Source organism: Notechis scutatus, chromosome 7, assembly GCF_049901735.1.
Source record: "Notechis scutatus isolate UNSWTSFEM ecotype Mainland chromosome 7, rNotScu1.2, whole genome shotgun sequence".
NCBI lineage: Eukaryota > Metazoa > Chordata > Lepidosauria > Squamata > Elapidae > Notechis > Notechis scutatus.
The window spans coordinates 5,050,569-5,077,710 of record NC_142015.1 but is presented as its reverse complement, the minus strand read 5'-3'; the positions used below and the strand labels follow the sequence as shown (position 1 = coordinate 5,077,710).

Genomic DNA, 27,142 nt, shown 5'->3' with positions numbered 1-27,142 from the left:
GAAGCTGGGACAAGTAACAGGAGCTCACTCCGTTACGCGGCGATGGGGATTCGAACCGCTGAACTGCCGGCCTTTCTGATCGAAAAGCTCAGTGTCTTAGCCACTGAGCCATCGCCTCCCTGGCTAGTCAGATTACAACTTATTAAAAGAAGGAACGCTGAAAGTTCCTTGGTTAAACCAATGCATGTATGTACTGTATATTCACACATCACCTGATTTTACTTATTTCAAAGAACATTGCTATATATGATGGGAGGAATCTGGTACAATTTTCCACTGCGAAAACTGGTTTGCATACTTAGTGCCATCTCAATTTAGACCAAGGTTCTTCAAAATGATCAATTTTGACCCCAAGGGTTGATGGGACTACCCAAGGGTTTAATGTTGTAGTGATTGTATTATTATTATTTGTATTGTGCTATTAGTTAAAGTAGTACTGTATTTATTAAATTATTTTCATATAGTAAACGTTTGGATCAACAAACAATTTGAAAATCCGTGAAGGGGTTGATGAATTTGGGGATTCCTGATTTAGGATCTGAGAACATCTTGGTTCCCCTATAACAGCTTCTGGATCAGTGACAGTTATGGTGCATTGGCTATTGCCACACAAGCCTCAAACATACCCCCAAGGCTGGGTGCTGGAAGGAAACACTTCCTTGCCAAAGCTGCAGAAGAACATGTTTGGGTTCACCTAGCCCACATGGCAGTAGACACCAGACTCAATATCAATATCAATCAGAATAGACCTGGAAGGACCTTAGAGGTCTTCTAGTCCAACCCCTCCTCTATACCATTTCAGACAGGTGGCTGTCCAATCTTTTCTTAAAAACCTTCAGTGATCAAGCCCCTACAACTTCTGAAGGCAACTGTTCCATTGGTTAATTGTCCTCACTGTTAAGAAATTTCTCAGTTCCAAGTTGCTTCTCTCCTTGATTAGTTTCCATTTATTGTTTGTCTTGCCTTCTGGTGCTTTGGAAAATAAGTTGAGCCCCTCTTCTTTGTGGCACCCAGTGCTTCTTTTCTTTAGATTGGTCATACCCAATTCCTCCAACCGTTCTTCATAAGTTTTTGTCTTCAGGCCCATAATCGTCTTAGCTACTCTTCTTTGCACTTTTTCCAAAGTCTCAATGTCTTTTTTGTAAGGTGGTGACCAAAACTGGACGCAGTATTCCAGGTGTGGCCTTACTAAGGATTTATAATTGTCTGTGCCAACTCAGAAAGCTCAAACTGCCCAAGGAGCTGCTGATACAATTCTACAGAGTCTGTCATCTGCACCTCTATAACTGTCTGGTTTGGTTCTGCAACCCAACAAGACAGACACAGACTCCAGAGAATAATTAGGATTACAGAAAAAACAATGGCTACCAACCTGCCTTCCATCGAGGACCTGTAAACTGCACGAGTCAAAAAGAGGGCTGTGAAAATATCTACAGACCTTCACATCCTGGACATAAACTGTTTCAACTCCTTCCCTCAAAACGATGCTGCTAAACAAATAATTCCCTCAACAGTGTCCAACTATTTACAAAGTCTGCACTACTATTACTATTAATCTTCTCATCACTCCTTATCACCCATCCCCTCCCACTTGTGACTGTATGACTGTAACTTCGTTGCTTGTATCCTTACAATTTATATTGTTTCCTAGTATGATTTGATTGCTTATTGTACCCTGTGACTATCATTAAGTGTTGTACCTGATGATTCTTGACTCTTGACAAATGTATCTTTTATGTATACTGAGAGTATTTAGACCAAGACAAATTCCTTGTGTGTCCAATCACACTTGGCCAATAAAGAATTCTATTCTATTCTATTCTATTCTATTCTATTCTATTCTATTCTATTCTATTCTGTTCTGTTCTGTTCTGTTCTGTTCTGTTCAGTTCTGTTCTATTCTATTCTATTTTATTCTAATTTTATTCCTATTCTATTCTTCCATATTTCTATTTTATTCTATTCTACTCTACTCTACTCCTATTCTATTCTATTCTTATTGTACCCTTTGACTATCATTAAGTGTTGCACCTGATGATTCTTGACTCTTGACGAATGTATCTTTTTTTTTATGTACACTGAAAGCATTTGCACCAAGACAAATTCCTTGTGTGTCCTACCACACTTGGCCAATAAAGAATTCCTATTCTATTCTATTCTATTCTATTCTATTCTATTCTATTCTATTCTACTCTACTCTACTCTAATTCAATTCAATTCAATTCTACTCTACTCTACTCTACTCTAATTCTATTCTATTCTATTCTATTCTATTCTACTCCACTCTACTTTATTCCTATTCTATTCTTTTCTTTTCTTTTCTTTTCTTTTCTTCTTTTCTTTTCTTCTTTTCTATTCTATTCACTCTACTCTATTCTTCTCTTCTGCAGTACTAATCCTTCCCGCGATTTTGATTCTACACCTCTGGTTATACAACCAAGGAATGTATAAGATTTTTTGGCAGTTGCTGCACACAGCTGGATCATGTTTAAGGGATCATCCACTAGGACTCCAAGATCCCTCTCACCGTTACTGTTTTTGAGCCAGGTCTCGCCTCATGTCTACTTGTACCATTGGAAAAAGCAAATGGCAGTTCCGTTAAGTCAAGTCTTCATAGTAGCACCTGACGTCAACCCCGGGTGAGTGAGACAGAGATGCCTTTCAGTCCCGCTCCATCTGCAGTGCTGCTCGAAATAGACATATTATCTTATTCCAGCACCTACTCAGGCATGTCCGCACAGGAGGTTCCTGACACCCACTTCTGTAAAAATTCAGGAAACTGACCCAGGCAAACAAAAGAAATCCATGGCATTGGATTACTTGTGCTGACACGGGCCTTTTTTTTTTTTTTCCCTTCTCCCCACAAATAGACTGCAAACGTTTTGAGCAACATTGAACGCCTTCCATTTGCCACATCGTGGTTTGAATTCGCAGGTCTTCCCGCAGCCATGATGTGATATATAGCACAATAAGGGAAGTTCATCGCTGTCTTTGAAAAGCAGGTTCATTGTTTATAGCTTAGATTTATAGAGTGCTGGTCAACCTTGGGCAATGTACAGAATAAAAAAATGAAATGTATTATACCTAAAAAGTATGTTGAGACAAAGCAATTTTTAATTAAAAGTGGTTAAACAAAGAAGAGTCGGAATATTATAAAATTTGGGATATGTGGTCTGATTGGTTGGAAATTAAGCATATAGAAAATAATGAAAGTTAAAATAAGTAATATTGCTTTGTTTCCTCTACTCCCGTGATGGCGAACCTATGGCACATATGCAACAGGTGGCACGCAGAGCCATTTGTGCCAGCACGCAAGCTGCAGGCACACTTTCCTCACTACGCATGTGTGCGCCTCACAGCTGATTTTTGGCGGGTTTGAGGCCTTTTTCGGCCTCCCAGAGGCTTGAGGAAAGCTTCTGCAGGCTTCTGCAGGCCGAAAACTAGGCCCATTTCATCACTTCCTGTTTTTTCCGAAAATACCGGATGTGACGAAATGGGCCTAGTTTTCGGCCTGCAAAGCCTGCAGAAGCCTTCCTCAAGCCTCTGGGAGGCTGAAAAAGGCCTCAAACCTGCCAAAAATCAGCTGTGAGGAGCAGTGCAGGTAAGGGGGCGGTGGGGGTGGGTGGGGATTGCGCGCACATGCATAGGCGGCATGATTGCCTTCTGGGTGCTGGCACACGAGCAAGAGTGTGCGCACAATTTTTGGCACAGGAGCCAAAAAGACTAGCCACCACTGCTCTACTCCAACCTCCTATTCCAACAACTTCTAAGACTACTGTCAAAAAAGAAAAAATCCTAAATAACTCTAAACTGAAACTTGGTTCCTTCACTTGTATATATCCCACAACAGCTTCTTTCCCTTCAACGCTAAACTTTAGGGATAACCGCTACTATAATCTGCACTATCTTTTTAAATCCACAAAGTACTTAATAATGGAGTATGAATTCCGACTTGATGAATGTTGGGAATTACAGAAGAAGTAAATGTAAATACTGTTTACGCTATCTGTGTGACAGATAAATGTATATATTCGCATAACCATGTATATAAATGTATAAAGCACAAGAGATAGAGATGTATAATATGAACGTTAGAGTACTGTTAATGTTATGGTTGGGGTTTTTTTTTCTTTTAAAAATATAAAAGAATTAATAAAGTTTAATTTTTTTAAAAAAGTGGTTAAACTGAAGTAACCATTTGAGCAAATTAGTCCAACTGAAAGTCATTGTATAATCTATGGCACTTCTGAAAATATTTACAGATTTGTCTTCTGGCAAAGACAAAGTTCCCAAATTCTTGGTCTGGTAGGAAAAAAAGAGAGAGAAAGAGAGAGAGGGAGGGAGGGCGGGAGGGAGGGAGGGAGGAAGGAAGGAAGGAAGGAAGGAAGGAAGGAAGGAAGGAAGGAAGGAAGGAAGGAAGGAAGGAAGAAAGAAAGAAAGAAAGAAAGAAAGAAAGAAAGAAAGAAAGAAAGAAAGAAAGAAAGAAAGAAAGAAAGAAAGAAAGCTGATACAAATGATATCTATCCCAATTGAAGCTAACTTGGAGTTGCTGGTCCCATGGCTAAAACAGCTGGGTTAATTTTAGGATTTTCCTGCTGTTTTCTCCCCCAATCCCTGCATTTGCAACTTCTTTCATAATGGAGAGTTCAGGAAAACTTGACAGTTTGCACCTTGGTCTCTGCCCTTTTGATTATTCTCAATAGAGCTATTATGTAAATAGTGACTGTGTGCATTTATTCCATGGAACAAATGAATACAATTACTTTTATCTTTCCATATTCACATCTTTGCTAATAAACACATTCGTTATTGCACCTACTCATGGTTGGAAGGCTAGAGCAGGCGTGTCCAATCTTGGCAACTTTAGGCCCTGTGGACTTCAATTCCAAGAATCCCCCCAGCCAGCAAAACTCAGAATTCCTCAGCCAGCAAAAAGTCCACAAGTCTTAAATTGCCAAGGTTGGACACCTCTGCTGTAGTGATATGTATTCCATTGATATGGCAAAAGGATCACTGAAAGTGGTCTTGTTATTAGCTGCATCCCTCAGGACTGTCTGGTGGAAGATAATCACAATAGTCTGACCTGGAGGAAAGACGGAGAATGTGACCCATTTTGTCCTAAGATAAGAAGCAAAATGTCTTCAAAAGAAAAAAACAAGGAAGTCCAGGTGTCTCCTGAAAAAAACAAAACACCTTGGGGACAACCATGACCTGGAGGACTGAGAATCTCTACAGACTTTTAGCTATACAATTTGGGATGGACACCTTTTGGATGGTGTGGGAGAAGGAATGGATTCCCAGAGGGGAAAAATTGCAGACTTCAGGAACCAGGAGCATTTGGAGGTTTATCCAAGATAAACCTCCAAGTGGCCTCAAAGACCCTCTCAAAGGATGCAAATGACTAGCTGTCTGCAAGGAATAGAAATCCTTCCATTCCTCACCATCCAGTCAGAGCCGAAGAAGCTTCTTGGATCAGAAGAGAAACGTCTTCAAAGAATAACCAAGGAACAGGAACCATTTGCACTACTCAGGTGACGCTGAGGACACAGATAAACCTCCAAGTGGCCTCAACGACCCTCAAAAAGGATGCAAATGACCAGCTGTCTGCAAGGAGTATAAATCCTTCCATTCACCCACCATCCAGTTAGAGCCGAAGAAGCTTCTTGGATGAGAAGTAAAACGTCTTCAAAGGAAAAACAAAACAAAAAAACCCACAAGAAGTCCAACTGCCTCCATAAAAAGCACCTTTGAGACTAGGAGTGATTCAATACAATTGACACCATGACTTCCTTTGAAGGACTGGAACAGAGGAGGCTTATTAAAGATATAACTAATGTCTTTTTCAGCTGTATCTGATATCTCCTAAAAGTGCTACTAAGCCACTCTTGGCATGATATATATATATATATATATATATATATATATATATATATATATATATATATATATATATATATATATATATATATATATATATATATATATATATATATATATATATATATATATATATATATATATATATATATATATATATATATATATTTTCTTGCTTGGCTGGAGAAAAAAAACCACACACACATAATCCCCTTTTAAGCCAAACCCTTCGCGCCTGCCACTCCATCGCTGGGAGTTGGAGCTGACTCTGGAAATAGCCCGTTGTTCATTTCTACTCCGGCTCCCCTCTGTGTGTGCATGTTTGTGATCTAGACTGGTGAGTGGGAGAGCCTCTCCATCAAAACCACTTCCCCTCTCCGATCAACAGTGGATTCAGCCATAAAGATGCCGTACCTTCCCACTTCCTGAAACATAATCTAAAGGCGAACATCTGGAAGACGGAACGCAGGGCAGTTAGAAGAAATAAAAATGTCACTCCGCTGGCCACTGCCGGCCATTTATTCTGCAAATGGCAGGAAACCAGCAGTGGCCACAAGCATGTTATAGAGGTGTTTCGTCCCCCCCCTCCACTTCACCGAAAAGGCATGGCCTTAAGGACAGAGTTGCTCTGGCCAGGGAGATCCTTAGCCTTCAAAATACATGCATACGCTAACTTGGCAACTTTAAGGCTTGTGGACTTCAACTCCCAGAATTCTCCAGCCAGCATAGCTTACTCTCTTGTAATCCCTTCCTCTGCAATCTCTCTCCACTTTAGGAGATTAAGAGGGAGAGAGAGAGAGAAAAAGCAGGCATGGCTGACTAGAGAATTCTGGGAGTTGAAGTCCGCAAGCCTTAAAGTTGCCAAGTTTGGGGGAGCCCTGCTTCTAACCTTGTTACAAATATTTAAGAAGTGGTCATTGTTGTACTGTGTGCCAGTGAATTTTAGAAGTTAATTGCACAATTCCCATTCCATTCATCATAACTCAACTTACAACTGCAACCGAGCCCGGCATTTCTCTTGCTAAGTGAGACATCTGTTGTGAGTTTTGCCCCATTTTTACGACCCGGCTTGCCATAGCCGTTAAGTGAACTGCTGCAGTTTCGAGTTAGTAAGGACACTGTGAAGTGAATCTGTCTTCCCCACGGAGTCTGCTTGTCGGAAGGTCACAAAAGAAGAATCACATGACCCCGTCATAAATAGGAGTCAGTTGCCAAGCATCTGGATTTTGATTAAGGCGATCGTGGAGATACCACAACGGGTTGTGTGAAACATGGTCATCAATCAGGGTCTGTTATAACTGGCTAATAAACGAACTGTTGTAACTTGAGACCACTTGGATTTGCTATAGTACAGAACAGCCCTACGGTGAGATTAAGAGCAAATACATTTAACAAATAAACCAATACCTATATCAGTGGTGGCTAACCTTTTTGGGCTCCTGTGCCAAAAATTGTGTGCGCACTTGCACACTTGTGCTTGTGTGCCAACACCCAGAAGGCAATGTGTGGCCCCCCCATGCCCCTTACGCATGCTCACGCAATCCTCACCCATTCCCCCACCGCCCTCTTACCTTCACTGCGCCTCATAGCTGATTTTCGGCAGGTTTGAGGCCTTTTTCAACCTCCCAGAGACTTGAGGAAGGCTTCTGCAGGCCGAAAACTAGGCCCGTTTCATCACTTTCGGTATTTCTGGAAAAATAGAAAGTGATGAAACAGGCCTAGTTTTTGGCCTGCAAAGCCTTCCTCAAGCCTCTGGGAGGCTCAAAAAAGGCCTCAAACTGTCCAAAAATCAACTGTGAGGCACACACATGCGTAGTGAGGTAAGTTTGCCTGCAGCTTGCATGCCGGTGGCCATCACGGACCTATGTTCTCCTCTTTTCCCTACAGTAGCCACTCTGTGAAGTGAGTGGGACGGAGACAGAGTGTGTGTCCCAATGTTATCCAGCTGTCTTTCATGCCTAAGATAGGACTTGTTGTGGCCCGCCAGATTCGGACAGTGAGGAGGAACATGGGCCAGTCCTGGAGTCTGGGAAAGGCTCTGATGAGGGCTCTGTGTCGGAGGCAGAGATGGGGCCAGGGCCATCTGACAGCTATCAGCTGCCTTCGGAGTTGGAGATCAGTGAGGCAGAAGAACAGCTTGAGCTTGTTCGCAGTGTGTGCATGCACAGAGTTGCCAGAAGAAGGGAACAGCTAAGGAACAAGGGTTGACTTGGGAGTAAAGCCACAGGTGGACGGTGAATGGCCCCTCCCATGGGGAATAAAAGAGGAGCGAAAAGGGAGTGAGGTTTGCAGGAGACAATTAGTTCAATTCATCAGGGTAAAGATCTGTTCCTGCATTCTTGCCAAGAATTGTCTGCTACAGAGTGGTGTTTGGAAGGTATCGGCCTGGCAGCTCTCCAAGCCTGATAAAGGTCTGTAGTTGTGAAATCTCTTGAAAGACTGTTGGCCGGGACTTTGCTGGAGAGGAATTCACTTTAAACTAAATAAAAGGGGTTTTATCAGGACGAGGAGTCGGCTTCTAGGTGAGAATGCCTAGGTGAAAACAGGACTAGAATTCACCAACTCCCAGTTTCTAGCCTGGTGCCTTAACCACTTGACCAAACAGATTCTCTAATAACTCTCTGAACTCTTTAGAGTTTCCTGTCCTTTAACTCAGATTTTCACCTAAACTAAAAAGCATCACACCCTTTAAGGAAGAGGACTCTCCAGCATTTAACTATGTACAACATTCCAGCTTCTTTTTTTCTTCGTGGTATGTGGGGAAAGGTAGTTGCAAATTGTGTCTTTTCCATGTGCTTCTTCCCATTTTAAAACATGGACAAGTGGGATCCTTAAGAGGAGAACAAATAGCTTTTTTTTTTTTTTTAATGGGATGGCACAGATACATAGCTCAGAACTGAAAGTGACATCAGGCAATCTTACTGTACTAAAATAAAACACTCTTCGTAATTGTGGTAGCAACTGGTGGTCAGGAAAGTACCTTTATATGGGAACAGAACGAGGAACCTGTAAGACCTAAATTGTTCCACCTACTGGGAATCTAAGTTTGCTATCATCACCTGTCATGACTTGTATCCAATCAGCCTCAAAGAGACCAAGCGCCAGATTCAACTGGAATGGGGCTTTGGATATGGATACATGGGTGTATGGAATTATTTCCTCTGCTTCTGTGGACTTCTTTCAGTTATATCCTAGAAACCTGATGTCTAACTTTGGCAACTTTGAGATTTGCTGGCTGGGGAATTCTGGGAATTGAAGTCCACAGGTCTTAAAAGTTGCCAAGGCTGAACATCCCTGGTTTAGATAGAACATCCTACCTCAAAGGTTATCTCATTTCAACCTTACTTCTGTTACATTCCCAGCACATATAACCCAGCACTGCTGCCAGTCAGTTCAATCAATCAATCAATCAAGTTTATTACAGTCACAGACCAGAACAAATATATTGACTCAGTCAATATACAATTAAAAATTCTACTATGAAATAATAAATAACAACTAAAATCAATGAGAAAATCCAGTCTGTCAATTATACATGGTCTAACTATACTAAAGGGACGTGGTGGCTCAGAGGCTAAGACGCTGAGCTTGTCGATCAGAAAAGGTTGGCAGTTCAGCGGTTCAAATCCCTAGCGCCGCATAACGGAGTGAGCTCCCGTTACTTGTCCCAGCTTCTGCCAACTTAGCAGTTTGAAAGCATGTAAAAATGCAAGTAGACAAATAGGGACCCCTTTGGTGGGAAGGGAACAGCATTCTATGTGCCTTTGGCGTTTAGTCATGCCGGCCACATGACCACGGAGACGTCTTCGGACAGCGCTGGCTCTTCAGCTTTGTAACGGAGATGAGCACCGCCCACTAGAGACGGGAACGACTAGCACATACGTTTGAGGGGAACCTTTGCCTTTACCCTTAACTATATTAAAACTGCAATCCATAAACTCTGTGTGGCTCGTTGTGAGTTTAATACTAAAAGGGTTTGCCACATTTGCTATATAACTATGGTGGATTAGAGACGTGTTTCCGACGAATCCCCAGTTCTAAATTCAGGTGATTTTCCCTTCCTGCTGCAGAACCAGAAAACTAGTCAGCTGTATGCCTGCAGTCATCCAACCAGGTGGTCAATCATGCATTCCTGATCTGTACCTTCATCCAGTGACACGTCATGGATGGACCAGGTATTATTCATGCAGGCCTTTACCAGAAGCAAAACCGTCCTGGTAGATCCCCATTTCACTAAAGCAACATGGTTTTTATAAAAGACTTGGTGGGAGTCTTTGTGGAAACCAAGGAAGGAAGTGCAGAAGGAACGGGCATAAGAGAAGATCCAAAGAATAAAAGGACATCTAAGGAGCAATTCGGTATAGACTGAACATTTAAAAGTCGCCGCCTAAACGTGACAGGAGATTTAACCAAATTGGTCAAATTAATCAAATGAGGAATCTCAAACAAATGCTTGGAACCCTGACTAGGAAACTGAACAAATGTCTTCCACTTTTGATATCCCACCCAGGATGTCCATGAACAATTTAGAGCAGGGGGTCTCCAACCTTAGCAACTTTAAGCCTGGAGGACTTCAACTCCCAGAATTGCTTTGCTGGCTGGGGAATTCTGGGAGTTGAAGTCCTCCAGGCTTAAAGTTGCTAAGGTTGGAGACCCCTGATTTAGAGCAGGGGTCTCCAATCTTGGCAAGTTTAAGACTTCTGGAGTTCAACTGGAAGTCCACAAGTCTTAAAGTGGCCAAGGTCGGAGACCCCTGATTTAGAGTAATCATCATTTCATAACTGGAAATATTTCCGGAAAGAGATCAAACGAGTCCAAATGATAGTAGTCATGGAAAGGACCTCAACTCTGCACAGGCAGACCCCTAGGTTAAGAACAAGTTCTGTTTCTGTGCCAGGCTTTAACTCAAATTCATACGTAAGTTAGAACCAGTACCTATGAATGGGCCATATTATTAAAAATAAAGGACAGCATTCTCCTTCCTTAAGTTGAAGAACTGCTGAAGCCTCACAAAGTTTTCACGAACTGCTGAAAAACAAGCTGTCCATTGAAAAACATGTGGCTTCAGCAATGCATGAAAATATTGTTTTCTTCCCTGTTCTCAATTCTTCAGCAATTTGTAAGCGTGAACCGTCCACAAGTTGGACGTTTTTAAACCAGGGGTTGCTGTACAGCAGAATGACCTTGAGTATACCTATGACCCTTTGCTCATTTGGAAGTGAAATGAAGCATTGATGCTCTCAAAATTTCCTTGACTTCAATTTTTACAATCTCTGTAGAGATTCTCAGTCATCCAGGTCACGGTTGACCCAAAGGTGCTTTTTTCAGGAGGCAACTGGACTTTCTTGGTTTTTTTCTTTTCTTTTGAAGACGTTTCGCTTCTCATCCAAGAAGCTTCTTCCAGCTCTGACAGGATGGCTGAAAAAAAGACCAAAGGGGTATCTTTTCAGTTGACAGACAGCTCCTTCTATTCCCCACCATCCTATCAGAGCTGGAGAAGCTTCTTGGATGAGAAGCGAAACGTCTTCAAAAGGGAAAAAAAAACAAGAAACTCCAGTTTCGCCTCCTGAAAAAAAGCACTTATGGGTTAAGATGCAAAACTGTAGAAGGCAACAGCTGCTTTCTCCTCTTATGAAACCCCAAGGCCACCACCTCTCCAACGCAGAGGGAAGCATCACGAAGCTTTCATGCTATTCTCACCCTGCCCAGCTTCCAGGAGCCACATCATCCAAACTTGCTCTCCAAGGCATCATGGTTAAGAATTAATTTTGGTGCTCCTAAGTTGAAAGAGTATCTCACTAGAACAGTTATGGAGGCAGCATCCAATTATAGCTAAACTCAGACCCACTCAAGAGTGCAGACAGATGAAAAGTGAAGATTACATAGGAAAATTCCTAAGAGAGTGATACACAGATATGTAAAATGGATAAAGTTAGTTTTTAGTAACAAATATGAGTAAAAGATAACAATTATGGGTGATAGGTACGAATAGATGATAGAAAATATAAGATAATATTGTATGTCGATGCAAAATAGTGTTTGAAAATGTAATTTGATATGCACTGGTGGAAAACAATAAAAATCACATATTAAAAAAAAAGATTATAGACAGATTATGCCAGCTTAATTTTGAACTGGACCAAGGTGAACCTTCTCAGAATAGCTGAGGGGGTCCTGAAACTTCATACCACTTCAGCCTCAGCCAGCATGACTAACGTAGCTGAGCCACATTTGGGAAGCTACAGCTCTTGTACGCTTCTTCTACACACAGATTCCCTTGCTGCACGAAAGTCCATGTTTGCAATAAGTTGGGGTGTGTGTGTGTGTGTGTGTGACAGAGGGGGGGGGAATACACCACATGCCCTTTCCCAGTGCTTCGAGGTACGACCAGAATATGGAACGGCGTTGGGCGTTGGGTGTGTGTGTGTGTCTTAAAATGCCTTTTAAAGCAACAGGCCCCTCTGCAATCCAAATTCATTCACACCCCGGCACTAAGCATTCCCAGCTTCCTCTAATAAGGAGCCTGCCTTTAGAAACGGTTATATTCAGTCAATATGAAGCAGTCCCCCTTCTCCATCTGCTCGGAGGGGGGAAAAAAAAAGAGGAACAAACAAGCCGCGGCTGAAAGAAGGAAGGAAGGAAACCTGCTCAACCATCTCCTAGGAAAACCATGCCAGAGTGACAAAAGCCCCTCCTCCTCTCTCTCTCTCTCTACACACACACACACACAGAGAGAGGCAGGGGAGGAGTGGGGTGGTAAGAAAGCAGCAGGGACACAGCTCCAGAAGGTACCAAAATAAGCCACCCAGCGCTGAGACACCCCCTCAGTTAAGAGAGCCACGGTCAAAGACAGAAGCAATTTCAGCTCACTCATGGTTTTTTTCCCCCACCCACCCACCCACATGCCTATAAACATATTAAAAACGGGCTGGTTAATGTGTGCTGGCTTGACTCATCAGCCATATGATCAAAGACAAGGTTTCCCCCAAAAAAAAAAAAAAAAAAAAGAGGAGGAAGGGAGGAGAGAAACTGCTTTACTCACTGTCTTGGGTACAATCTGTTTCTTAGGCTGCCCGATCTTGAATGGAATCCTGGATTGGGAAAAAGAGAAGAGAAAGCAGCAGAGATTAAGAACCTTGGCAAACAAGCCAGCATGTCCTGTTTAACGTCCCCCCCCCCGAGGAGGGATGATAGATTAGGAATTTAAAAAAATGGGGGAGCCGAGGGTCACGCAGGCACTCCCCACCTTCGCTTGGTGGGCCCAGATCCTCTCTCTTTCCCTCCCCTCACCCCTCATAGCCCCAACAGCCAACTGCTTCTTTGACAGGACCAGGGCAGGGTGGCGAGATAGGCCTGAGCAACTTTGGCAGAGCAAAAGGCTCTGCGTCGTTTTCAGCTGAAAATGCAAACGGCGGGCATCGGGGGGGGGGGAATGAAACCCCCCCCCCGGAAGTGGCTGGAGCAGACCGGGCAATGGGACGGCAAGGCAATGGCAAGGCATCCACCTAGGTCTGCAAAGCGAGCTGTCCAAACATTTGTTGGGAGATCTCTTGTCAGCGACGAATCTCATTTTCACGGCCACTGAGAAAGAAAGAAGCAAAACTTGGCCCCAAAAGGTGGGTTTCAACCCCTTTGATATTAAACTCCCTTTTCACAAGGTATGTCAGATTTATTCTGCTTTCTTCAACAGGGTAGGTGGCCGTTAACAAAAGCATCGCACCAGGTCTACAGCAGAAGGCCGAGAAAAATTAGCCCCCCTTTCAAAATTCTGCTTTGATGCAGGCATTAAAAATGGATAGGCTTTTCTCGAGCCCGTCTTGAAACCCCAAAGTGGAAATAATGCTGCTTAAAATAAATAAAGAGCATTGTTTCTCTTGGCCACTCCTTCCAAATGCAGACCGGGATGCCCGTTCATTCACTCGCAATGGCCAGGACATAAAAGTTTCATTGCATACTTCTCCTCCAATACATACGTGTTCTTTTGCCTCTAGCAGAAGCCACTCAGCAAAGAACGAGGCCAATTTAATATGATTTACATGTAGGGAAATATGTGGAAGGGTATCTAGACATAGTCGTGCCTCAAGGCAACCTTAGAGGCAGAAGGAGCCCAGATGGTCTTACGAAGAACGCTTCCTCTTTGGAAAAATGTGAAGGGTTAATCCACTAAACCTTTGGCATACTTCCATCCAGCAGGAAGGACAGAACATGATCTGAGGGATCCTTGGTACGCGCTGTGCTTGTTTTCTTGTACATAGCAATAGTACTTAGACTTATATACCGCTTTATAGTGGTTTCCAGCCCTCTCTAAGCAGTTTACAGAGTCAGCCTCTTGTCCCCAACAATCTGGGTCCTCATTTTACCCACTTTGGAAGGATGGAAGGCAGAGTCAATCAAGCTAGTCAGGATTGAACTGCTGGCAGTCAGCAGAGTGAGCCTGCAATACTGCATTCAAAGAACTGAGGGAGGGAGGCAGGGAGAGAAGGAAGGAAGGAAAAGGAAGGAAGGAAAATAGCAATAGCCCTTAGACTTATATACTGCTTCACAGTGCTTTACAGCCACCTCTAAGCAGTTTCCAAAGTCAGCCTCTTGCCCCCAACAATCTGGGTCCTCATTTTACCCACCTCAGAAGGAGGAAAGTCTTGAGCCATTCAGGATCTAACTCCTGGCAGTGGGCAGAGTTAGCCTGCAATACTGCATTCTAACCACTGTGCACCATAGGAAGGAAGGAAGGAAGGAAGGAAGGAAGGAAGGAAGGAAGGAAGGAAGGAAGGAAGGAAGGAAGGAAGGAAGGAAGGAAGGAAGGAAGGAAGGAAGGACAATAGCAATAGCACTTATATACCGCTTCACAGTGGATTTACAGCCTTCTCTAAGTGGCTTACAGTGTCAGCCTATTGCCACCCAACAATCTGGGTCCTCATTTTACCCACCTCGGAAGGAGGAAAGTCTTGAGCCATTCAGGATCTAACTCCTGGCAGTGGGCAGAGTTAGCCTGCAATACTGCATTCTAACCACTGTGCACCATAGGAAGGAAGGAAGGAAGGAAGGAAGGAAGGAAGGAAGGAAGGAAGGAAGGAAGGAAGGAAGGAAGGAAGAAAGGAAGGAAGGACAATAGCAATAGCACTTATATACCGCTTCACAGTGGATTTACAGCCTTCTCTAAGTGGCTTACAGAGTCAGCCTATTGCCACCCAACAATCTGGGTCCTCATTTTACCCACCTCAGAAGGATGGAAGGCTGAGTTAACCTTAAGCCCGTCAGGATCGAATTTCTGGCATTCGGCAGACTTAGCCTGCAATACTGCATTCTTACCACTGTGCACCATGGAAGGGAGGGAGGGAAGGAGGGAGGGGGGAAGGAGGGAGGGAGGAAGGAAGGGAGGGAGGAAGGAAGGAAGGAAGGAAGGACGGACAATAGCAATAGCACTCGAACTGTTGGCATTCAGCAGAGTTAGCCTGCAATACCATTTTCTAACCACTGCGCCACCATGGCTGCTTTATTACCCAAAGTTGGTAACATCCTCAGGGCTGGTAAGGAATGGGGTTTGCTCCAGCACTGATGATGTTACCTAGTTTGGGTTATGAAACGTCTGCAAGGAAACAAACAAGCACAGAGAGCACCAAGGAGCCCTCAGATCATCTTCTGTCATCCTGGCTGGAGGAGTAGGACGGAAGTGTGAGGAAAGAATCGTGGTTTGACCCTGACACATTTTCCAAAACCAAGCAAGAGGAAGAGAGCTGCAAGAACCCTTCATTTCAATCCTGGGCTATAAATATTCTCTTTTATCAATAAAACACCATGTATAGGTAGTCCTTGACTTAACCACAGTTCGTTCAAAGTTACAACGGCACTGAAAAAAGGGACTTAAGACCGTTTTTCACACTTATGACTACTGCAGCAACCCAGTGGTGGGATTCAGCCAGTTCACACCAGTTCGGGAGAACCGGTTGTTAACTTTCTGAGCAGTTTGGTGAACTGGTTGTCGGAAGAAATCATTGGGGCAGAGAACCGGTGGTTAAATGATTGGAATCCCACCACTGCAGCATCCCCGTGGTCGTGTGATTTACATCTGGTTGCTTGACAGCTGGTTCCTATTTATGACGATCGCTCACGCGATCCCCTTTTGCGACCTTCTGACAAGCCAAGTCAGTAGGGAAGCCAGATTCACTCAACAATCGTGGGACTAACTTAACAAGAATGGCAATCAAGGTCATAAAATGAGGCAAAGCTCACTTAAGAATTTGCTCACTTAACAATATAAATTCTGGGCTCAGAACTGTACTTACTTACACCAGCTCTGAAAGGGAAACCAGGCTGCCTTGGGCAAGCAAGCCGGTGCCCAAAGTTGAGCATGATGCGACTGACGTTTGGTGCGCCTGCTGATGAAGCCGCCTGCCGTGGATACTTTGGGCGCCATTCCGCAAATACTACACCACAGGAAACAGCGCTCTGCGCTGACCACTATATATAATCTGACCAATGAGGCTGAAGAGAGAGAAGGGTCACAAATAAAGGTTTGAGTAATTCTTCTTTCCTTCTTTGCCAAGTTGCCACCATTGTTTTCTAACCAAGTATATAATTTTGCCACCAATAATAAACCTGGCCTGAAAACCAGACCCTTCTGAACCGAGCATGAAGCTCTCAAAGAGCTTTAGTCACAAACGTATAAATTTAATTTCTGCTGCGCTTCCTGTTTATTGTTCTGCAAGAAAGCTGATGTAATCTTAGTCCATTAACTCTTTCTAGGTTTGTTGGCTTCCCCCCCACCTCCGACAACAATGAATTACATGGCTTCCATTAACAAGTGTTTGGCACATCGTCAACACAATTGAGGGGTTAGACACAAGAAATACTAAGTTTTTTTCCCCCCCTCCTTCCAGTTTTCTTTTACATGGGCAAAGCCGTGAAATTAAGGTAGTTCCACAATTATTCTTACAGGGAATTAACTAAACAATACAAGAGCAGTTTGTTTTCTGACATTCTTCCCCCATGAACTGACTATGGTAAGTATGTGTTACAGAATGTGAGACAGCTTTTTAAAAAAATTACATTTTCATTTGAAGTCTTCGTGTGTTAGAAAAGAAAATCTGGTTGCTGATGTGATAAATTAATTCTGTAGAATAATAACTGCCACAGACTGTCAGAAGGAGCCTGCCTGGGAAACACTGGCAATGGCTCCGCTCTGTTGGCCAAGATCACGGAGCGATTAGGGCAGGAATTGATGGCGGCAGAGACAGTGCACCTCAACCGGCTTCAATCAGTCCTCTTCTCCTCTGGCCGGAGGGAGGTTCGGGTGGCGACCGTGCCAGCCGAGACTGGGTGAGCTAGCTCTTCCCCGCTTTTCAAATAGATGCTACAAGCGCAGCGGCATCGCCGGAGTTACCCAGGTGAGCCAGCCAGGTGGTCATAATCAGGGGAGGGATTCAAAGTTTTTAACAACCGGTTCTGTGGGCGTGGCTTAGTTGGTGGGTGTGGCTTGATGGTCATGTGACTGGGGGGACATGGCTTGATGGTCATGTTATTGGCTGGGTGTGGCCAACTCAATATCACTCACATCAAGGCATGCATCTCCTCGCCTGGCCTTTCATGACTGTGGGGATGCTGCAACAGTCGTAAGTGTGAAAAATGGTCATAAGTCACTTTTTTCAGTGCCATTGTTACTATCCACACAAGCAAAGTACCAGCAGAGGAGGGAAAAATAACTCCAGAGAAGTTCCTGAGACAAGAAGTCTAGTCCTGCCAAGAATGTAATAAGGGTTAACGGAGAGGCAGTTTCTGTAAGCAACACCAGAATGTTTCCTTCCTGCCTTCCTTACAGGATTAGGCCAATGATTTCTTCTAACAACCGGTTCTCCGAACTGCTTAGAATGTTAACAACCGGTGCTAGTGAATGGGTGTGAATTGGTAGAATCCCACCCCTGGTCATAATCACCTATCCCTGAACAGGGCTGTCAAGGCTAGGGAAGGGCAAGCGTGTAGAGCGGCAATTGCAGTAAAGCTGGGATTCGAACCATGCGGCAGCTGTCCGCCGCTTCGATTGCTGTCAGCCTGGTCAAACCTGGGGATGGTCAAAAACAGGATTCTTTCTCCTCAGATCGAAATTCTTTCTCCTCAGAAACTTGAGCCAATCTTTGTCACATCTCTATAGGGCCAAGACTGAGTCGAAACTGGAGCCTCAGCAGTTGATGTAAAGGTGTGGCAAACGATTGAGGACTCAGTCTCTGGGCAGAAAGGCAAATGTGGATTCTCTAATCGGGAGACTGGAGAACAGCTAATTCCCCCAGACGGAAATCTTCAGGGATCTTGGAATTATCACTCCCCAAACTCCAGGAAATTTATTTAACCCCAAGTTAACCCCAAGAAGGCACCAAGTTTACAGAACAGTGATCCACAATATTAAAGATAATTAAAGATAATGCAAGAATGAAAAAAAAAAAAACCTTCTGGTTGTATCTTCAAGTATGTTTCAGCAAGGAAGCGATGATGTCTTTTGACTGATTGGGGTGATGAAAGATAGCAAAATAAAATATCTGAGAAGGTTGGAGATATCATACCGGCCCTTGACAAGTCAAAAAGCCTTGAAGATTAAGATAAACAGGCTTAAGATATTTCATAATGGAAAGTGCCCAGCTTTGAAAGAAAGAGCTTAATGTATGCAATAATTTGGAGCCAGGCTCAACTGTTCAACTACTTTGAAGTGTGGGAAAGTAGTAAGAAACTAGTAGGTTATTCTGCGCATCAACAAATGTTTCTCATTTTAGTTTATAGCCAGAGGAGAGTCATGATGCAACTTGAGAGAGAGAGAGAGGTTAAAACATAACTGTACTTAAAACTGCCGTGAAGAAGATCGGAAGCTGCTTCTTTATACCTTTCTATTGTTCTTTTTTCCACTTTTTTCTCATTTAGTTTGTATTAGCATTTATTATTACTCTTAAAAGGTGCGCGCATCTCTGATCTTGTACTACTATTCTATGAAATCCAGTGCTTTACTGATCGACACACACACACACACGGACAGACAGACAGAGCGGTGTGGGTGGCCTAGAGGTGGAGCTCTCACCTAACAATCAGGAGGCTGTGAGTAGGTAGAAGCAGGTATTTCTCTCTCTGGGCACAATGAGACTATATCTGCTGGGGAAAAAACCCTCCACATTGGTGACAGGAAAGGCATTCGGCCAGTAAACACTCAGCTCAATTTAATTGCCCAGACTCCACCTCGCAAGGGATTGGGGGGGAGGAGGAGGAAGAAAAGAAGAGGAGAAAAGGAGGAGGGAAAAGGAGGAGGAGGAGGAAGAAAAAGAGAAGGAGGAGGAAGAAAAAGAGGAGGAGGAGGAGGAGGAGGAGGAGGAGGAGGAGGAGGGAGAAAAGAGGAGGAGGAGGAGGAAGAAAAAGAGGAGGAGGAAGAAAAAGAGGAGGAGGAGAAGGGAGGAGGAGAAAAGAGGAGGAGGAGGAGGAAGAAAAGAGGAGGAGGAGGAAGAAAAAGGAGGAGGAGGAGGAAGGAAGGAGGAGGAGGAGGAAGAAAAAGAGGAGGAAAGGAGAAGAAGGAGGAGGAAAAGGAGAAGGAGGAGGAGGAGGAAGAAAAAGAGGAGGAGAAAAAGGAGGAGGAGGAGGAAGAAAAAGAGGAGGAAAAGGAGAAGAAGGAGGAGGAGGAGGAGGAGGAGGAGGAAGAAAAGAGGAGGAGGAGGAGGAAGAAAAGAGGAGGAGGAGGAAAAAGAGGAGGAGGAGGAAGAAAAAGAGGAGGAAAAGGAGAAGAAGGAGGAGGAAAAGGAGAAGGAGGAGGAAGAAAAAGAGGAGGAGGAGGAAGAAAAAGAGGAGGAGGAGGAGGGAGAAAAAGAGGAGGAGGAGGAAGAAAAAGAGGAGGAAAAGGAGAAGAAGGAGGAGGAGAAGGAGAAGGAGGAGGAAGAAAAAAGGAGGAGGAGAAGAAAGAAAAAGAGGAGGAGGAAAAAGAGGAGGAGGAGGAGGAAGAAAAAGAGGAGGAAAAGGAGAAGAAGGAGGAGGAAAAGGAGAAGGAGAAGGAGGAGGAAGAAAAAGAGGAGGAGGAGAAAAAGGAGGAGGAGGAAGAAGAAGAAAGAGGAGGAAAAGGAGAAGAAGGAGGAGAAGGAGGAGGAGGAGGAAAGAAAAGAGGAGGAGGAGGAGGAAGAAAAAGGAGAAGGAGGAAAAGAGGAGGAGGAGGAAGAAAAGAGGAGGAAAAGGAGAAGAAGGAGGAGGAAAAGGAGAAGGAGAAGGAAGAAAAGAGGAGGAGGAGGAAGAAAGAGGAGGAGGAGGAGGAGGAAGAAAAAGAGGAGGAGGAGGAAGAAAAAGAGGAGGAAAAGGAGAAGAAGGAGGAGGAGAAGGAGAAGGAGGAGGAAGAAAAGAGGAGGAGGAGGAGGAAGAAATAGAGGAGGAGGAGGAGGAAGAAAAGAGGAGGAAAAGGAGAAGAGGAGGAGGAAAAGGAGAAGGAGGAGGAAAAAGAGGAGGAGGAGGAAGAAAAAGAGGAGGAGGAAGAGGAGGAGGAAGAAAAGAGGAGGAGGAGGAAAAGAGGGGAGGAGGTGGAAGAGGAGGAAGAAAGGAGGAGGAGGAGGAGGAGGAGAAGAAAAAGAGGAGGAGGAAGAAAAAGAGGAGGAAGAGGAGGAGGAAGAAAAAAGAAGAGGAGGAAAAGGAGGAGGAGGAGGAGGAGAAAAGGAGGAGGAGGAAAAGGAGGAGGAAGAAAAAGAGGAGGAGGAGAAGGAGGAGGAGGAGGAGGAAGAAAAAGAGGAGGAAGAAGAGGAAGAAAAAATGTGTGTGTGTGTGTGTGTGTGTGTGTGTGTGTATGCTTAATTTATAATTGATTGAGAAAAAGAAAAGACATCAAAGTAGCTGCTGCCCAATAACTGAGCTCAGAGGCACAATCCAGGTCCAGTTTAGGCACCTCACCATCCACATATGAAAATTATTTTATGCAAGAAAAGAAAACTTAACAGTTTTGCTTTCAGTTTTAAATATACCTGCGCACAGAATAAAATAGAGAAAGCTATGGATTAAATTATTGATTTAAAAAAAAGAAGATCAAAAAAGGATTTCTGATCTTGGCTTATTCACGTGAACCGTAGATTATATAAAGCCAAGTCTAACTGCATGCTTTCTGATAAAAAATAAATAAAACTGTACAATTCTACAAAGCCAAACATTAAAAAACACAGGCAGCCAAAAAAACAAACAAACCCCTCAACAGTAATGCTAATTAAAATCTAGATGAAAAGTAATAAAAGAGTCTGCCACCTACATTATAATTGCAAACTATTTGATGAATGCAGCTTCATGGGCAGGTCAAATTGTACCCATTCAAGTTACAGCCGTACTAGACTGGGATATTCTCTCCAGGGCTCTGAAGATCAGAGTGGGAAAGTTAAAAAAAAGGTTATCTGGAAAAAGACCATGAGATACCACTTCGACTGCGTTGCCAACACCACACCGAGCCCTTGAGTTGAATCTGATTTGAGGGTGTCCTTATCTTTGTGTGGATCTGTCCCGGTCATTTTATGACATTCAAGATGAGAAAAATGGACTCGGGATGGTGATCAAACATCCAACGTTGAAGTATTATTTGGCATGTAATCAAATATGGGAACTTTTGGAGTAAGCAGCCCACGGAACACATGCAGATTTCATCCCGAATGAATGGAAATAACTGTAGCAAAAAGCTGTGATTTAATTGGTCATTTTCTGGTGGAATACAGTCATTTTGACCCTAGACCTTAGCACTTCATACCCATCAAGACCAAGAGGACAGCTCCCCAAAGCCATTGTTGAGCAGTTTTTTTTTTTTTTTTGCAAGCTTAGATGAAATTGAAGATTACGCTAGTATTTCAGAGCGTTAGTAATTCTGGAGCAGCAGCCTGGCTGGGTTTATATAGCATTGCTCCTATTTTAGCCTGAGATGGCAAGAATTTCTTCAACGATTAACCAAGAGATAATGAAATCCATCCATCCTCTATCACCCAGCACATTGTCTTTATGACACCCAATACCGTCTATGGATGGAAAGGTGAGTTAAGAGTGCAAGTTATATCACACACACACACACACACACACACAAACACACACACACATATCTGTAGGATATAAAGCTACCAAGTTCTCTTCTTCAAAAAGGATATTTTAGAGAGAATTTTAAAAAAATAAAAATAAATAAAAGCCAAGAAATTGGAACAAAACAAAAAAATAAAATAAAAGAGCAATCTATGGAACTGGAAGAATGTTCTGGAGGATTCTTTTGATGGCAGCTTCTCCATCTGCAGGAAGATTTCAGTAGACCATTTAACAATACAATTAAATCAAAAACTATTTTCAAGGTAAACGCTGGAGTCATTTTCTAAAGTCAAGGCATTGTGCCCCCAGTGAAAAGTTTCAGCAAAAGAAATGTAGCAGAATTTTTTTTTTTTTTTTAAAAAAAATCCCAATAAGCCAAAAAGTTTCCAAAGATTCAAGAATCTACTCTTGTGCTATCATTAGAAGACTACATCCTTGATGGCAAACCTATGGCATGCGTGCCACAGGGGGCACGCAGAGCCATTTGTGTGGGCACGCAAGCCTGAGCCAAACTTACCTGTATTGCACATGTGCGCGCCTCCCAACTAATTTTCGGTCAGTTTGAGGCCTTTGGCTTGAGGGAAGCCTCTGTAGCCTTTGGAGGCCGAAAACGGGCCTTCCGGAAATACAGGAAGTGCCTAAACCGGAAGTGCCTAAATCGGAAATGAAGAAATGGGCCCATTTTTCGGCCTTCAAAGGCTGCAGAGGCTTTCCTTGAGCCTCCGGGAAGCCGAAAAATGCCTCAAATGGGCCAAAATCAGCTGGGAGGCGCGCAACATGTGCAGTGCAGGTAAGGGGGATGTTGCCTGTGCATGGGGAAGGGCGCATTGCATTGTGGGTGCTGGCAGGCACTCGCACTATTGTGCGCACACACTTTCAGCACACCACAACTAAAAGGTTCTCCATCACTGCTCTATATCAATCTTTAGCACCTGTCTTAAGACTATAACACCATTATCAGTGAATTCTGAGTTATGTAGTCTTCGACCTGTGTGGCAAGCATCTGGCTGGAGAAAGGCACCTTATTTTAGGATGAATGGTGACTCTAAAACTAGATCCACGCAATCCATGCAACTCTGGATTAGAAACCAGTAGATCTTTGGTCTACTGCAGGGATCGGCAACCTTAAACACACAAAGAGCCATTTGGACCCGATTCCCACGGAAAACACCGGGAGCCACAAAACTCTTTTTGTGCCTGACTATTTCCTGAGCGGCCACAAAACTAGCATGCGTACTTGAATTAAACATCCTGCTTTCTTCTGAAACTTTTCTTAACAGGTAAAATAACAGATAATCAGAGTTGGAAGGGACCTTGTAGGTCATCTAGTCCAACCCCCCGCCCAAGCGGGAGACCCTACAACATGTCTGACAAATGGCAGTCCAATCTCTTCTTGAAAGCCTCAAGTGATGATGCTCCTGCAACTTCCGAGGGCAACTTCTGTTCCGTTGGTTGGCTGTTCTCACTTTAAGAAAGTTTCTCCTTATTTCCAGGTTGAATCTCTCCTTGATCAGTTTCCATTCATTATTCCTTGTCTGGCCTTCAGGTGTTTTGGAAAATAGCTTGGCTCCCTCCTCTCTGTGGCAATGTCAGCCTCAAGATATCTTCTACATCTTATATCTTCTCTATAGCATCTTCTCTGCTGCTATGCTCATTTCTTTCGGCTGTCATTAGCAACGGGGTGGGGGGACTTGGAGGGGAAGAGAGCTGGAGGTGTTTTGCATTCCTTTGCTGTGGGCAAGCAAGGGGAGGGGGTATGAATTCTTGTCTTTAACTTTCCATTTCCTTGCTAGTTTCTATCCCCTTTGCGCAGCTGCGAAGTTTTATCAAAATATGTCAAGGTCAACAGACAGAGGCCTCATCACCACCTGAAGATGCCCACACACTGACAGGCAGCCCCTCAACATTGGAAGACTGCTATCCTGTATCCCCTGGTCCTTCTCTTCACTAGACAAGCCAGGCCCAGTTCCTGCAACCGTTCTTCATATGTTTTAGTCTTCAGACCCTTAATCATCCTGATTGCTCTTCTCTAGTTTTTCTGGAGTCTCAACATCTTTTTTTATAGTGTGGTGACCAAAACTGGATGCAGTACTCTTAGGTGTGGCCTTACTAAGGCTTTATAGAGTGGTATTAATACCTCACTTGATCTCGATTGTATCCCTCTGTTAATGCAACTTAGGATTGCATTAGCTTTTTTGGCTCCTGCTGCACACTTCTTTTCTTGGATTTATCCCTGGTTGGCCTACCAGGGGTCAAAAAGCTCAATAAATTGCGTGCTGGCGGGTGTTGCACATTGGTGGTTGTGACGTGTATTTTAAGTGACAGAGAGCCACAGCTACTGGTTTCTAATCTGGAGTTGCATGGATCAGAACTGAAGCCTGAAGTGCAATGCGTAAAAGCTGCTGTTCATCTAATTAAGCAGTAACAATCTGCATCATACTTGGCCTACCCAAAGTTTTCATCTGATTGACTTTACATTCTTGTCAATTGGGCCAATCAAAGGGCGGGACCTTTTGAACACAACAGGGGTGCGTGGTTATTTTATTAATTTATTATTCTCTTATATATTACTTTTATTGTTTTTTTACATTTAAAAGATATATAAATATACGTATTTTTATATTCTTGTAAGCCGCCTTGAGTCGCCATGTGAGAATAGGCAGCAATATAAATTTCCAAATAAATAAATGATAAATAAACTAACTTGCAGATTCAATGACACTAGTTTGACCTCAGTTAGACTTAAACTTAGAATAACTTTCTTGTCACTTTCAATATACGCTAATCGGCATACATTAAAATGAAATTTTCATTGCATACATCTCTCAAAGAGTTGACAAAATAGGCTGGGAAATAGGCAAATTAGGCAAAAGTAAAGAAAGGCTATCACCAGAAGCAAAAAAAATTCATTGAACAAGCTTTATAAATGTTTGATCTAGTAGAGCTTTTCGGATGCTGTGTTCCCTGATCCGCCTCAAGAGGGCGCCGAGGGATGAGCACACACCATTCTGGATAACTCATTGGACTCACAATCATTTTCCCAACAATCCGTTGATAAGTGTGCATCAGGTTTGGAAGCGGGAACCCAATCTTGGAGAGAAAAATCGCAAACCTGGCATCTGAAAAACTTTTCGTTTGAGTTTATCCGGAATACATGCTGCCTTTATCTGAGCATTAATACATTCTTATTATTTTTATTCGTCTTTATTTTCAGAAGTCAAGGAAGGGTGCAATATGCTTGGGCTTCTCATTCTGCCCATAACCACAACCTGGGCTGGGCTGGGACCGGCCCGAAGTCACTCAGCCGGCTTTCATGCCTAAGGAAGGACTAGAAAGAACTCACAGGCTCCTGGTTTCTAAGTCCAGCACTTTAACCAGCCGGTTTTCTTATTTGGTATACTTTATATAGCATCAACCTTGTGAATTCTTCAGTTTCCTCTTTCTGTTATGTATTCAAAAGTCCATTTTGAATACATAACAGAAAGAGGAAACTGAAGAATGTGTGTGTGTGTGTGTGTGTGTGTGTGTGCACATATGTACCGTGTTTCCCCCAAAATACAGCCTACTCTGAAAACAAGCCCTAGCCCAATTTTCTTTCTTTTTTTTTTAAAAATCAGTTTTTATTGGTTTTTAAAGACAAACAAAAACAAACAAACATAAAACATCCAACTTTCTTTTCATAAATGTACAAACAGTGTGTAGGTTGGTTTACAAATTTTTTGTCGATTTCACCATCTGCTCAATTGCAGTTACACTGCATAATAACTCATATTATCAATCAGAAATTGAATACCCTAGTATCACTATTAATCAGTCATTTGACTATAATTTTGTTCATTAATACTTTGTGAGATAACTATAATTTACTTAGTTTATTTTATAACAATTCATATAATCATCCCCAAATCTATCCTAAAAACATTTTATAGATATAATAACAAAAGAAGAAATACATCTTTATATATTCATTATTTTCTAAAATTCTAAGTATTCTAGCCCAATTTTCATGCCTGCATCAAATAGAAAACCTACCCTGGTGCCCAGCACCTGGTGCAGCCAGGCCTCCCACGCCCTGACACCTGTTGCATCATTTCCTGACTTCTTCTGTGGCCATGAGGCTCATTGCGTCGGTGCCGCTGCTCATTCGTGCAATGGCACAACACCCCACACAGCCTCTTGCCGCGAGCGGCAGCACTAGCACAATGAGCCATGCAGCATCTGGCCATGGGAGGCCACAAAAGTCAGGCAGTGGCACAACAGGTGTCAGGGCATGGGAGGCCTAGCTGCAGTGGCCCTACGGTAAGAGAGTTAAGACATCCCCCAAAATAAGACCTGGTGCTTATTTTAGGGCCCATAAGACCAGGTCTTATTTTCAGGGAAACACGGTATATGCATGTATACAGCATGTGTATATGTATGTGTTATATATGGGTAGGGGCAAATATATACACTTCCTTTTGAGAGCAGGCAACAGAATTTCATTTTTAATGTGGGCCGGTGTGCTCACAGTGAAAAGTGACAATAAAGATTATCTTATCTTTAAGAAGGCCAGAACTACAGTACAGTTAAATTCAGGGTACAAAATGATTTGCAATTAAGTTCACAGAGTTTGGTTTTAATCTTAAAAGTGGTCTTAAGAAAAATCAATTTTACTCAAACATTCAGTAATAATGCCATCAAGAAAGGGAATCTTTTCGCACCGATTCTGTTGACCCGATTCAAAAATCGGGTGGATTTTTTTTGGTTTTGCCATACGCTAAATAAATAAATAAAAATTGTACAATGAAGATGGCATTTAATGTCGTTGTACGAGGTGCAATGACAATGAAGTAAACTAAACTAAACTGAGGCTGTGCAAAGCACAGAAAATGGGTGCTTGAGAGTGAGCAAGCTATGACACAGGACCAATTGTTCTCGAAGTGTGCAAGCAGCTGTGTGTGTCCTTCAGAAGCCTGCTGGAATTGCCCTGAAGGCCACCCAGGGCTGAATGTATAGGTGTGCCAGAGACCCTTCACCCAGGACTACAATCAAAGCTTCTAAGTTCCCATGCATACCGACAGCCAAGAACAGCCTCTGAAAGAAGCTACAGCAGCCTTCCAAAGGAAGCAGCTGCTTTAAAGGTTTGGCAAAAGTGCTTCAATCAGGCAAATGCATTTTGTTTTCCTGAAAATGACCTACCCTGAAAGTAAGTCCTAGCTTAATTTTAACATGTGAGCCCAAT

The 27,142-nt window shown here is 43.1% G+C and overlaps 1 protein-coding gene and 1 long non-coding RNA gene across 4 annotated transcripts in view; both read right to left on the bottom strand.

Moving 5' to 3' along the window:
- LOC148130016 (uncharacterized) overlaps positions 1-27,142 on the bottom strand; it is a 333,127-nt gene that overhangs the window by 139,062 nt on the left and 166,923 nt on the right. The window lies entirely within an intron of this gene.
- Positions 1-27,142, bottom strand: part of BIN3 (bridging integrator 3) — a 128,362-nt gene that overhangs the window by 76,111 nt on the left and 25,109 nt on the right. For all 3 annotated transcript variants that reach the window (XR_015750299.1, XM_087969656.1, XM_087969657.1), the window contains exon 2: positions 12,920-12,968. Coding sequence is in view for 1 of the 3 variants with exons in the window: in XM_087969656.1 (XP_087825782.1) it covers positions 12,920-12,968 (49 nt within the window). In the remaining 2 variants the exon portion in view is untranslated. The remainder of the gene's footprint in view (positions 1-12,919; positions 12,969-27,142) is intronic.